General features: G+C 41.5%; 1 protein-coding gene across 12 annotated transcripts in view; it reads right to left on the reverse strand.

Moving 5' to 3' along the window:
* Nucleotides 1–12,868, reverse strand: part of MBD5 (methyl-CpG binding domain protein 5) — a 138,542-nt gene that overhangs the window by 18,890 nt on the left and 106,784 nt on the right. For 10 of the 12 annotated variants that reach the window (XM_062004943.1, XM_062004949.1, XM_062004948.1 and 7 more), the window contains one exon: nucleotides 945–1,973. In XM_062004943.1, the coding sequence (XP_061860927.1) occupies nucleotides 945–1,973 (1,029 nt within the window). The remainder of the gene's footprint in view (nucleotides 1–944; nucleotides 1,974–12,868) is intronic. The other 2 variants (XM_062004955.1, XM_062004954.1) reach the window with 1 other exon arrangement.

A 12,868-nucleotide genomic window follows, 5' to 3' on the forward strand; every position in this document is an offset into this window, starting at 1 on the left:
ATGTTTAAAACTGCCATTTGCAGAACCATTGGTTAGTTGTATTTTACATGGAAAACACAAAGTGGGGTTGAGTTCACGGGAGCCATTTAGTAGGGAAGCATGAGGTATGAAGTTAAAATGTTTTATCAGCTCTTTGCCACATTCAATTCCTCTTACCAGTCTATGTATTGGATTACCCAGTCCAAACAACAGATGAGCACTGAGTGTATTAAATATTCTTGGTAAAAAAACATCAAAAGACACAGGAGGAAAAAAAATGTATCTAAGGGCTTTTGAATCCCTTGTTTTGGGATGTAGGTGTTTGTCAAGTGAGACACCCTGAGTTTGTAAACTACAAGCTGAAGTAAAACAAATACAACTGAGAAATGAGACATATAAACACACCACAAAGGGCTCAAAGGGCAACCTTCCTCTCTGAACTTGTGCAAGGACCTACTCCGAGTGCTTTATGGATTAACTTTACAGGGAGGGTGCTTATGGCTTTGGCACTTTGGATTCATTTGGAAAAATGCACTTGGCCATTTTTCATCTACTGCACAGCTACTCGTAGTAACCCTGTGATGCCACACGCACTTGAAATGAAACACTGCATCCCAGAGATACACCTGTGCTTTTTTCACTACATGAAAAATGAGGCAAGACCAACTGCTTGGGGGATTGTAAAGTGTAGACAGTAGGTCTAGGTGGCATCAGAATTAAGAATGGCACATCAAATAATTTCCAAGAGCAGTATTAAATGTCAGGGAATTAAATCAGACTGTGCTTTAGATTTATAACAACAACAGTTATGTTTTCCTCTATAGAAATAAACAAGCTGTAACATACAAAAGCCTTACAAAAAGAAGTATGGTAAAGTGGAGTCTTTAAAGTATTCAAACTTCCCCCTCCCCAACCCTCTTCCTTATTTTTTTTTCCTTTTATATCTGTGAAGAAATTGAACTTACCAAGCAGACCCGTCCCCAGTAGAGGGTTAAGTAGCTGTGGCACCACAGAGTTATTGTTGAGTTTAGCTGGACCAGATGTATTCCCAGCATTATTAGATATGTTGAGCAATGTTTCTGCCATTGACACCACTGCTGTCCCACCACCCAGGGTTGAGACAGACAGTGCTGCCACTGCTGATGATGTAGTGGTTGTGGTAGTGGTTGCTTGGGAGGAGGTGGCTATGGAAACCTCTGGATGATTAGCGGTGTTGCCCGATGCAGAGTTCAGGACACCTCCCACCAGCTGGGGATTCAAGGCCATTAATGCAGAGGCCCCAGAGACAGCTGGGAGGAGCAGGGGGTTAGAAGTAGTGTCAGTGCCTGCAAAGCTTGGCAAGGGGTTGCCCAGGGGGTTGGTTAAAAGGGTCTCCACCCTGTTGCTTTCTGACTGATTGTTTGGCAAATGGTCAGGTGGGGCTGTCATCTGTGTTACTGAGGGTAAAGGGTTATTTTGCTGTTGCAACAAATCTGAGATGGTCAGATTGAAAGATGGTAGGGGAAGCATGGCAGCTGCTTGGGCTTGGTTCTGAAGGAGGGTTGCTAGAAGCTGAAAATGAACAGGCTGTAATACCTGCCCATCCACGTCACTGGAGAGAAAAGCTAAAGCAGCATTTACATTCGGGTTGAGAAAACCTAAAGGGTTGAGGTTGACCTCAGACTTGCCTTCTCCTGCTGAAGGCTGTAGTATATTTAATAGATTCTGGTTTAGGAGATGTTGCTGATTCACTGGCAAAGAGATAGGCAGAGAATTGAGGAGGTTTTGATTCAAAGAATGTGGAAGATTGTTGTTTGAAGAGCTGTTCTGCGGAAAATGAAGCGAGTGTTCGTGGCCAGCAAAAGGGAAATCGCTCCCAATGGGCAGCTGGCTCTGAAGTGGGTTTCCAGCTGCAGTAGTGACGATAACACCATCTTGAAGCACAGATGTTGTCTTTGTGATGGCAGGTTGGCTGGTGCCAGCTATGGCTATTGATGATGATGGTCCTGAACCCCCTGCAGGGCAAAAGAACAAAACTATTAATGGCATCCTGCCTGTTGGGAGACAATAATCGATGTTATGAAGTAACCAAGTTAATCCAAACCAGTAATGTTTGACATGTAGAAAGGTTTTGAGCATCCAGACTTGAGTACTTTTAAGATATGAATCTGCCATCAGCTACTTCAGACACTAGGTGCTGTGACATATCTCACTGGAAGTTATTTAGCCATACACTCGTGTTTCCTTCCAGTTTCTCTGAGTGGGGATATAAAAGGATTTCTACTTTATTCACTGTGATTTGTGGAAGAACAAACACTAAAAACAAGCACTAAAATGATACACTGCAGATATAAAAAACTGTGTAATTACAAATGGAACTTACAAATGTAAACTGTGGTTTTGGTGCAATAATTTGCTGTTCTGCACTGCCCTGCAAATGCAGCTCACATGGCAGAGATCAGTAAGTATCCATCATCAGAAAGCATCATTTTTTCTAAACAAATCCTATCTGAAAAGGGATGTGCCACTATGCACCATTTGTAACTCAAAACACCATTTTTTTTGAGTCCTGTAATGTTATGACAACTCAAAATGGTGCAAAATTAACACAGTACACGAGGCACTACATGAGAGGAAAGATCACACCCTCTTTCCTGGGTACTATCATTTCAGTACAGAATCCAAATAACTAACAAAAGAGAAAACAAGAACAACTTGTAATCACAAAGGAGAGGATCTGCTGTTCTGCTGGGATGAGAAATAGGTTAAGAAAGCAATGAAAGCAGTTTTAAGACAAGTCCATCTCTGTCAGCAGTAGTTTGGAACAAAAAAATCCAGCCGTGCCCTGAAAACACGTCCCATTGGATGTGGATTCAAAATTGTAGACACCTTCCCAATAAATGCCAATGAAAAGCTTCTAATCAGTCAAGTTGCTCAGAAATGTCTCAAAATTAATATGGAGCTAGTAACAGCAAACCTACTGGCAAAGAGAGGTGAATATTACAGCTGTGGTGATTAAGTTTTCTGGTACCGTATCTGTTCTACTACTGGCTACCTAACTCTGGAGAGCAGCCACCTCTGGCAATGGCTCCCAAACTGGAACAGAACGGAAAAAAGAAAGACTCTTCAGTGTGAGTGAGCACTGGCAGGGGCTGCCCAGATGGGCTGTGGAGTCTCCTTCTCTGGGGACATTCCAACCCAGCTGGATGAGCTCCTGTGTGCCCTGCTCTAGGTGGTGCTGCTCTGGCAGGGGGGTTGCACTGGATGAGCTTTCCAGGTCCCTTCCAACCCTTAAGATGCTGTGATTCTGGGTTTCTCTCAAGCACATGCTTGCCTAAGGTGTACATGATTGCTGAGATGATTTGTTAAAAGGATTCTTCATATGTGTTTACTTTTCCCCTTTAGCATTTTGCTACTTTTGTAAATAAGCCAACAGTAAAACACATTTCCTCCAAATGAGCAGCATGACGTAGCATTCAATTCAACGTGGATGTTTACTAGTTCTACTTCACACACAACAGTAAACTCTGGCTACTCAAATTCAATTACACAAATCCCAGAGAACCTGCACTAAAACATAAGTGCACATCTGTCTTGTTTGGCTAAGCTCAGGAATATTTTAAGCTGCGTTTTCAGAACTGTTTCTTTATAATCTTTGTGGCTAAGAGCTATTTCTTTTGGTTTTGTTGGAGAAAAGAAAACACACCCACTTAAAATAATAACAACTCTCATGCCAGGCTTGTAATGGATCAGTATGATACAGAGCCCACAGCAACACATATTATTATCAGGCACCTGTTGGCTCATTGAAAAGGAAATGTTCAGGTTATTTCTTTTGTTTGTCAGTATCCAGAACTCACACTCCAAGAACTGAAGCCTTAGGAAAAGCAGAAAGACCAAACTATAAAGAAATATCATTGCAAAGTCATTCCTAGATGGTTTTAACAGAAGAATCAGCTGCACCACTCAAGTGACACAAGATGGATGCCCACTGTGCTTAAAAACACATTGGGGCTCTGAAATAATGCTGGTTGAGAAATTGCTCACTGAACCAAAGCTGTCACTGCCCTTCGAGACACACTTAATGCGAGTGTCTCTAGTTGTAATCTGGTTTCAGATGGCGAGGTAGCACCTGAACATCTTCAGATGGCTATTCCTCCCACTTGTAAATGACCTTCCACATCAAATCTCACTGTCATACAGGCAAAAACAGGCTAGAATCAGCTTTGCCCTACCGGCAGGAATGGCCTGATCTACTGGACTTTGCAAGGCATGAGTTCATTTCAGGCAGTATTCTTTTGGCAAACCCTTTATTCCTGCAGTAGAGGAAACACACATAGTCAAGCTTTTTCCTCAGCAGTATAGAAAGGCTTCCCTCACTAGTAGAAATCCTATTCAGTGTGTTAAGCAGCACATGGATACATTTTTAATTCAGGCACAGTCTATATATAGAGCTCTCATGAATATAAAACTTAGTTTTGATATTTCCAAGTGGACCTGACATCTCTTTCTGATTTATTTACCACCCTATTTTCCATTCCACTCAGGTAAGTGAGCACATGGGAGAGTACTCGGTGTGAAACAAACCTCAAACTAGTAAAACTGTCACTAGGCTTTTGTCAAACGCTGGTCTGATTTCTAACCATGGTCAAAACCACTTCTGGAGATGTAATCTGAGAGGTCTGGAGTGCTTTCAACACTTTCTCCAGATTAATTAGGCAATTAATTAATTGCTATGGTGTGGGGGAATAAAAATCTTGATGGATTCTGAGTAGGAGGAAGAAAACATGTCCTTATTTCAATCCAGACTTGAGAAGTTTGGGAGTTGAAGAAGTGATGAGCAGCCAGACTTCAGCAGAAAAGGAAAACACAGGGAAATATCCCTGTTAAAAGGGCCTCACAGAAAGACACAGCAGGAATCGTTGTGGAAAAGTCCTGAACTAGGTAGTAGCTGACACAATATTTGCAACTGCATTCTGGGACAAATCTATCTCCAGCAAAAGACTGAATTGCCAGAATATGATTGCTGGATGTCCTCCCAACTACCATCTCCAACAAGTCAATATTGCAGATGAAGAAAAGCATGCACACCCATTCTCATTAAAATATAGTGTTGCTAGACATCTGAAGGTTTGGCCCCTGTCCAAAAGACAAAAATCTGCATTCCCCCCCCTGCCCCTTTATAAAACACGTATCATTTCCATAGTTGTGACTGGTAGTGCTGCATCAACAAGGTACAGAACTGCACCACCCTCTGGGAGGACCACGAGGGCTCTTGGAGAGCTCTCTGAACTGTCATTCCCCAGCTTCAAAAGGAAATCTCCACGATTCAGGGCAATCGTGAGCATTCCTGTGTTTCTGACTTGTGATGAGACTGGATGCAATGAGAAGAAAGTGATGCTCAGCACCAGCAGCGTGGAGTCCTCTGAAACTGTGGGGAAAAATGTTAAGGTGCCTCATCAAAGCAAAGGTCTAGGCTACACTGTGAGTACAAGAGAAGAAAAGTCCTAACAGGAGGCCTGTCCTTTCAAATCAGGCAGTAGCACCAGCACAGCAGCAGCAATCTGGAACTGACTATGGATGTCCTTTCAAGTCTGTCTTTTATCCAAAGTGATAGCTAGACCCACATATTGTATTAACTGGAGTATTCAAAGAGGGCAGGATGACAGTGGAAAGCAGATTTTGGATGTCAGCTGAAAACAGACCCCTACACACACAAGCCGTGCTAGATGAAAACCAGGACTGCAGTTCTGACCACTTTGGAGAAGGGTGACAGCCAGAAGAAAATGAGTTTTGACAGTGCTCTAGCTCACCTAAACTTCCACCATACAGTAATAATGAAGCTGACACAGGAAGCACTTGATGAGAAATGCGAAAAGGAGCTGAAAGCTAAAAGGAAACCCCAAGTTCGGTTCTAAGTTTCATCCAAACATGGCATTTGGAATCCTGGAAACATGGCAGCTCAGTAAACAACAGCCCCTAATAACCAGAAGCTCTTCAGAGTAAAAGCTGAAGGCAAAAATGATGAAAGAGTCAGACTAAAAGCCATAAAAGCCTGAGAGGAACGCTGGCTCCCAGCTCCTGCAGACGCACACGGCTGCCAAAAGCTCTGTTGCCAGTCGTTGAGAAAAAGGAACTGTCTTTGTAATGCAGAGAGAAGAAATAAGCATAATGCTGAAAAAGTAGATCTGTTTCCATTTAAAAGGTCAAAGGAACGTTTTTGGGAGTAAATAAATGGAAATTGAGGAGGATATACATTTTTAAGCTTACTTTGTGGATGACAGTTTTTATTTATCAGCACCTTAATTTTGTTTCCCTTTGAAAGCAGGTTTATGTTCCTGGGTGGATTTCATCTGTGTTCCCTGTCTTTGAATATTGCTTGACAGGTATTCTTAAGCAGATGCAATAAAAGAACGGGTATGGTGAATTAGTTTGTGTCTGAGAAGATTCACTCTCCTTGCTTGCTTAAAACAAAGAAACTGGAGTGGAAGATATTTATCATCGGTATATCTCAGCATTGTCCTGCTAAAGAAAGAAAGGAACATGTATGTACATGTGTGCTATTGGGCCTATCCTGTTTTGAGTCCTGGTTTTTAAGCACTATTAAGATTTGAACAATATTTAGACTTGGACAGCAAGCTTCAATGGCTGTCCTCAGAGAGAGAAGCTGAGTTACTGTCTTCAAACTAAAGAAAGGGTCAAAAGCCATGTATCATTTCTGCAATGGAAGAATTGTGTCTATGTAAAAGTATGTAAGAACAGTAATGATGTCATATATGCTGAATAATGCCCAGCTTCCTTATAAACCAGACAACTCAGACTGAAATCCAACTGCTGCAGTCTCCACAGACACTAAAAACTACTTTGACCAACGTAAAGAACCTTAAATATCTCTGTATTCTCCTGAAAAATTGCAGTTAAAGATATGAATTAGACAAGAACAATGGAAATAACATGTTACAGACTATCCATGATATAGTCTAATATTTCAATAGTCTCTACAGTACCTGGATGGAACTTTTAGGATACAAATAACTGGTAAGACAGGTCGATTAAGCAGTTAACAAACTAAAAGTGCAGAACGTGCTCATTAGGCATTACTATCTAAAGCATTTTAAGAGCTGAAAACAAATGAATGTTATACACATCACCCTCTCAATCCTTACTTTTATGCATATTCAACAGATGCACCTGGCTGTATTTTATATTCAGCATATTTCAAGGTTTTGAAATCCTTGTCAGAAACTCACTTTTGACTCCTTGATGATGTAATTAGCTTCTTGCTAAACCCTCCACCACCTCCAACCTCTCCTAGGGTCGCTTTTGCAGAAGAACATCTGCAAGATCTTTGCAAAATGACCTGGTGAGAGTGAAGAGTTTCACTGCATGCCCTACCCTGAGGTGATGAAGGTGTGAGAGTACAGAAGATCACTTGGGCACTGCAGTTACTATTGTATCTCATATGGTTTGTGCAAATTCTACTGCATAAGGTCACCAAGCCATGCTCGAGGCATCCAGAAGCTGCTGCAATACTAATATGAAATAAGGATGTATATGAACTTAGACATACAAACACTTAAGTTTGCATCAGTGGCAATATTGTTACATCAGTGACTTTAAGAGGGTTAACTCAGGGGTTGTGGAGGCTCCTTCCTTGGAGGTCTTCAAGACCCACCTGGACATGTTGCTATGCGACCTGATCTAGGTGACCATGCTTCTGCAGGGGGGTTGGACTGGATGATCTCTAAAGGTCCCTTCCAACACCTACCATTCTGTGATTCTAACTTTCACAGAAGTATAATTGCTGACAGAGATGATATGACTTCATATTCCTTAAAACTTTGAGACGTGGTATTGCTTTAGCTCCATATTCCATCACTTTAGCTCCATATTCCATCACTGTTCCATTCCAACACCCTTCTGAAGCCCAGTAGAACCAGTTAAAAATGTGGCCTCCCTCATACACAATACTCTGTCCACAAAGAGTGTGCTCTTCTGTGGAACAGATTTAACTGCCCATCCATAATACCATGCTCACCAGGGCAGGAGCTGAGCACATTACTATGACTACCAATGGCACAATGCTGCATGATCCTAGGGCTTTTCTTACTTTCAAGAAAACAGCTACACTATTGGCCCCATCCATAGTAGTGTTTTTCAAACTCTTGCTTTAACAGATTAAGGATGAAAATCACCGAGGACTATAGCATGCAGTCAATGAATCTTCTGAAAAGTGACTTAGCTGAGAATGAATATGTCAGAATTCTGGGAGAAGGGCAAAAAAAGCCCAAAGCAGTTTCTAGGACAACACAAATCCTTAAAATCTGGCTTTAAATAAAAAATAGCTGACTGAATTTCAGTCTTGGTTCTTCTCCTTGCCCCTGTCTCTTCTGACTTCTGCATTTTACCATCACTGCTGTTTTTAAAATTACATTGGGAAAACTACTCTTACGTGCTTCACTCTTAACACAAAGCAGAAGCAGTCTTCTGGTAAAAACTGTCCAGGCAACAGCATACAAATGAAGGAATAGTCCTTCAGTATCTTCTCAGCGTTGGCACTTAGTCTGGTCTTGTCCTGTACCATTCCCCTATTCACAGCTGTGGGAGATGCATTGCAGAGGAGGCAAAACATTTTACTGCAAACTGGGGAAACTAACAATTCAATAAAAGCATTCTTTCCTTTAGTAGGCCCCACTCCACTCTCAGCAAGTGTTGGGTAAGAATATTTTCAGAACATGTAGAGGGCTAAATATATACTCATCTTTTTCCCAAATCACATCTTTATTACAATTCATCTGGTTATTATTGTTTTTTCACAGATCTCCTAACTTCTGTTAATACAAATTTTCATAGAAAAACATGTATGGCAGTTAAAACAACCAGATGAGAGCCTGCTTAACTAAAACACTGGGAGGTAATGGCCAATGCAAATTGTTACAAGCAAAACAGCGTGAGGAAGGACCCAAGCTGTGTGCCTAGACAAGCACTGTGCTTGGTAAGTGGGGCTCAGCTGAGCTGAACTTTAAATCTTGGTCTTTATCTCAGAGGTAAAAGCGATATACTTGACAGTACCAAATTCAAAGACAAGGGTGAAGGATGTAGCAGCAATGTTTTGGTTTATGTGGCTTCACACCTTTCAGGAAAGAGCCTTGCCAAGAAGCACGTGTCCCAGGATGCAGAAGGAGCGGTACATGATCCCATCATAACCCCCACCGAGTCAGCTCTCAGTTAAGATCACCATTTCTGACCTGCACTCACCAAAACTCAACCAGCCTTAAGATGCCTGATACAGCTACAAAGAAATTATTCCTACATGTCCTTTTTCCATTTCTGCTAAGATGAGGGCAGTCATTTCAACACCCTGTACAAAACCACTGAGTTAATCACGTAGAGACTGAGCTGATGCCTAAGCTTTTCCAATTTGCCAGCACTTGCTGACAATAAACATTGGTAAATAGAGGTGATCTGAAAAGACAAATCTATCCCACTTCCAATTTTTTCCTCTACTGTAAACCTCATGGTAGCAAGGATATTTACACCAGCTGTATAAAAGTCATGTTAACAAGTTTTACCTAATACGACTGCTACTAAGTCAGTAATTCCTTTATGATGAGAGAATGAGAGGGGCATAACACCAAGAGTTAAAGAGAGTAAATAAACAAGAATATTCATTTCAATGGCATGTCTCATACCTGGAAACCTCATTCTTCACGGAGGATATTTTTCCCATTCTCTACAGTTTTCTACTGATAACAGATTTGTACTTCCATGAGATACAAAAGTAACTCTGGGGAGCAAATCCAGCCAGTCACACACTAGAATATGCCACTTGGTATATGTTTAATGTGATATATTCTAAAACACTCCATCTTCTTTGATGCATAAGAAATGCCATTTTCAGAGAAGCAAGGGCCCATGTCCAGCAGCACATTTAACCTTTTATTCACGTGAAACTTTATGCTTTAGCTGCCTCACATCGTTAAAACACAGACACAACTGCAACATCTTTCCATCTACAGCGTTTGCATTCACAGCTCTCCCAGAAGGTAAGGGAGAATACTGCAAACTACAAAGGAAAGCAGGTTTATAGAATCATAGAATGGTAGGGTTGGAAGGGATCTCAGAGATCACCCAGTCCAATCTCCCCATCTAGTCCAAAAGCTGAAGCAATACTTTTTGTCAGCATTTTTCATCTAGATTAAGGACAAATCCTTTTAGCAAGGCTGAAGCGATTCACTCATCAGGAGACAGAACTTTGTGCTACAGGCAGAAAGCAAGAGGAAACTAAACATTACAAGCTTCAGAAAACTGGGCCCCATTGGCCCCGCCGTGCTGCTGAAGAAGGAAAAAAAGCAAAGGCTGGTGTAATTTGGAAAGAATTTTTCTCTGAGCTGCAATCTGATTATCAACAAGACTCTGCAAGAAGACAATCCCTGCGAGCTCCGCTTTGACTAGCTCCAGCCAACTGTCAGTTTGGCTGAAGAAAAATGTTTCCTGAGTCCTTTGGGTTATATTGGATGAGATCCCCACAATGAGGTTCTATTATAATGTTTTACACAGAGGTGTAAACACTCTGAGCAGTGAGTGTGACAGCAGCACAGCTTTCCATGCCACCTCAAGGTCAGTATGAGAGGGGGGCGAGAACTGAGCTGAGCAGCTGCCAAGGTCAGAAGTGACCACCACCATCATTCAGAATGATCCTATGCATGCTCGAGCTGTGAAATTTCTTTAAGACTCTTCCATACACTCAACACATCCTCTGCTACAGTACTGCAGCATTCAGTATTCTCACCAAATCACTCACTTCATAGGTGCTGACTGTACCAGCTGCCAGCTGCTGGAAACTGCCAGCCAACAAAGTAAAAAGAATCCCTTCACCTTTTGAGATAGTGCCCAAGAATAAACAGTTGTAGGGAGAGAGACTGTTCTTCGGCTAGTCCTTTGGAAGAGCAGATTCCAGGGAACTCCCAAGTGCTGGAACACTCTGTATCCACCTTGACTCCCTGGCACTTGGTCTGCTGACAGCTAACAGTGTGAGAGTGAGCCTGACTTCAAGATCTTCGTAAGACAGCAGTACAGCCATTGCCTCCAGGACTTAAAGCCCGTGGTCTGACAACTCCTCAGATCAGTTTTGCCACCCTCCTTTGAAATCTCTGCTGTTTATGCACCTTTGATGTGCAGTGACCACTAGGCCAGAACCTCCCAGCCTAACTCTGGTTGTCTCAGGCATACACAGAGCCAGGAGCAGCCCAGTTCCACTGTGTATTCCCATTTTTACCTTTCCAAGGACCCACTCAGCTTCTCTTTTTAGTTCTTATTTTGCTTTTCTTCTCTTTTTGTAGGGTTTGTTTTTCAACACCACCATCAGACAGTTTGCATTAAGCCTATTACATCAAAGCCACCTAAACTCCTCCTTTGAGCCACTGCTGTCCAAGGCAACGCTCCACTCCCAATTATGATATTACGTTGTACTTGGCTGTATTGAGATAAATTCAGTTTGAGTGGGAAGCTCCTGACTGATTGGTATTGATCCTGTGTGCTCCTCCCTGTTTAATTCTATTTTACTATCTCCTGTAAATTTCACCAGTCAAAATTACTGTCCTGAGTCTGTGGAAGGGATATAGCCTTCAATTGCCAAATCTGCCCTTTATTTGTTACTACTAAACTTCTAGACCTAGAGTTTTGCATGTCTGATGTTCTGATGCTTGAGAAAACTTACCATCTTTATTGCCATTTCTCCACAGTTATTACATTAGCTTCCTTGATTTCCCTTATCAGCTCTACATAGCTTTGATTGACAAATGTTTTTTACTTGTTTTTATCTACTCCATCATTTACGCACGTTGTGTTCTTAGCAGGATTTGCACCTTGAATATTGAACACTCTCACAAGGATTTTCCACACTGTAAACTTCTGGACTAATGGCACATGCAAAGAAAAAAGAAATGAAGCAGACTTGACAATAAAATACATCCCACTGTGACGCAGTCTCATTCTACAAAAAGAACAGGGAAAGCCAAAGACTACTTCTGAGAGGCAAAGGGGCTTAATGAATAAATCTTAACGGTGCCAAACTGGCAAAGTGATTCTACCTTCAGCTTGTATCAAGAAGTCTGAGAGCTTGATTAATGAGGAATACCACATCAAAAGTTAACAGATAAATTAACAGTGCTCCATAGAAGAAATGAGTCTAGAACCCAGTCCCCTGGTAGAAAATGTCTTCTTTTCAAAGCAATACGCCTCAGTGATCTGTGCAGACCTGCAGCTAGCTCTTGTGGCATTAAAGTGTTTGTAACCCAAATACTATACAAGTGACTGACTAAAAATGTTAGTAAAAATGAATTGAACGTGACTGGTTTTCAAGGGCTCAGACTTGGAAAACTGCAAAAGCTTTCTACTGCATAAATAGCAATACTTTTGTATTTATTCATTCTTAATTCCATCACTCCCATTGTGAAAAATTACCTGGAAACTAAATATATTATCTGTGGAAGAAGAAACCAAAAGGCAGGATAATAAGACTGGGTCCATGTGGTTACAATCTAATGAAAAGCTTAGGCAATAACCAGCTATCCAATTGTGGTGATTCACAGTATTTTTTCTCTTAGGAAGTATTTTCTGATTAGCAGCTATTCTGAACGCTGGCACAGAAACAGAAAACAGATTTAGCAATTAAAATACTTAAAAACAAGGCAAAAATCCCAGACACGAGCCACAGATTCAAATATGAACACATGAGTTTCCTGAAGACATCTTACTGGGCTAAATCGCTCTTGAAAACACAGGTCACAAGGTATGTTTGACACCGCTCAGCCCCCAAAACTAACAACTCTCTGTGCCTCTGTACAGAATAATTCACAATATACCTCAGTTTTGTCTACATAGCATAAGGCAGACTGGTGACTTTTAT

Source organism: Colius striatus, chromosome 11, assembly GCF_028858725.1.
Source record: "Colius striatus isolate bColStr4 chromosome 11, bColStr4.1.hap1, whole genome shotgun sequence".
In the NCBI taxonomy this organism is placed as follows: Eukaryota; Metazoa; Chordata; class Aves; order Coliiformes; family Coliidae; genus Colius; species Colius striatus.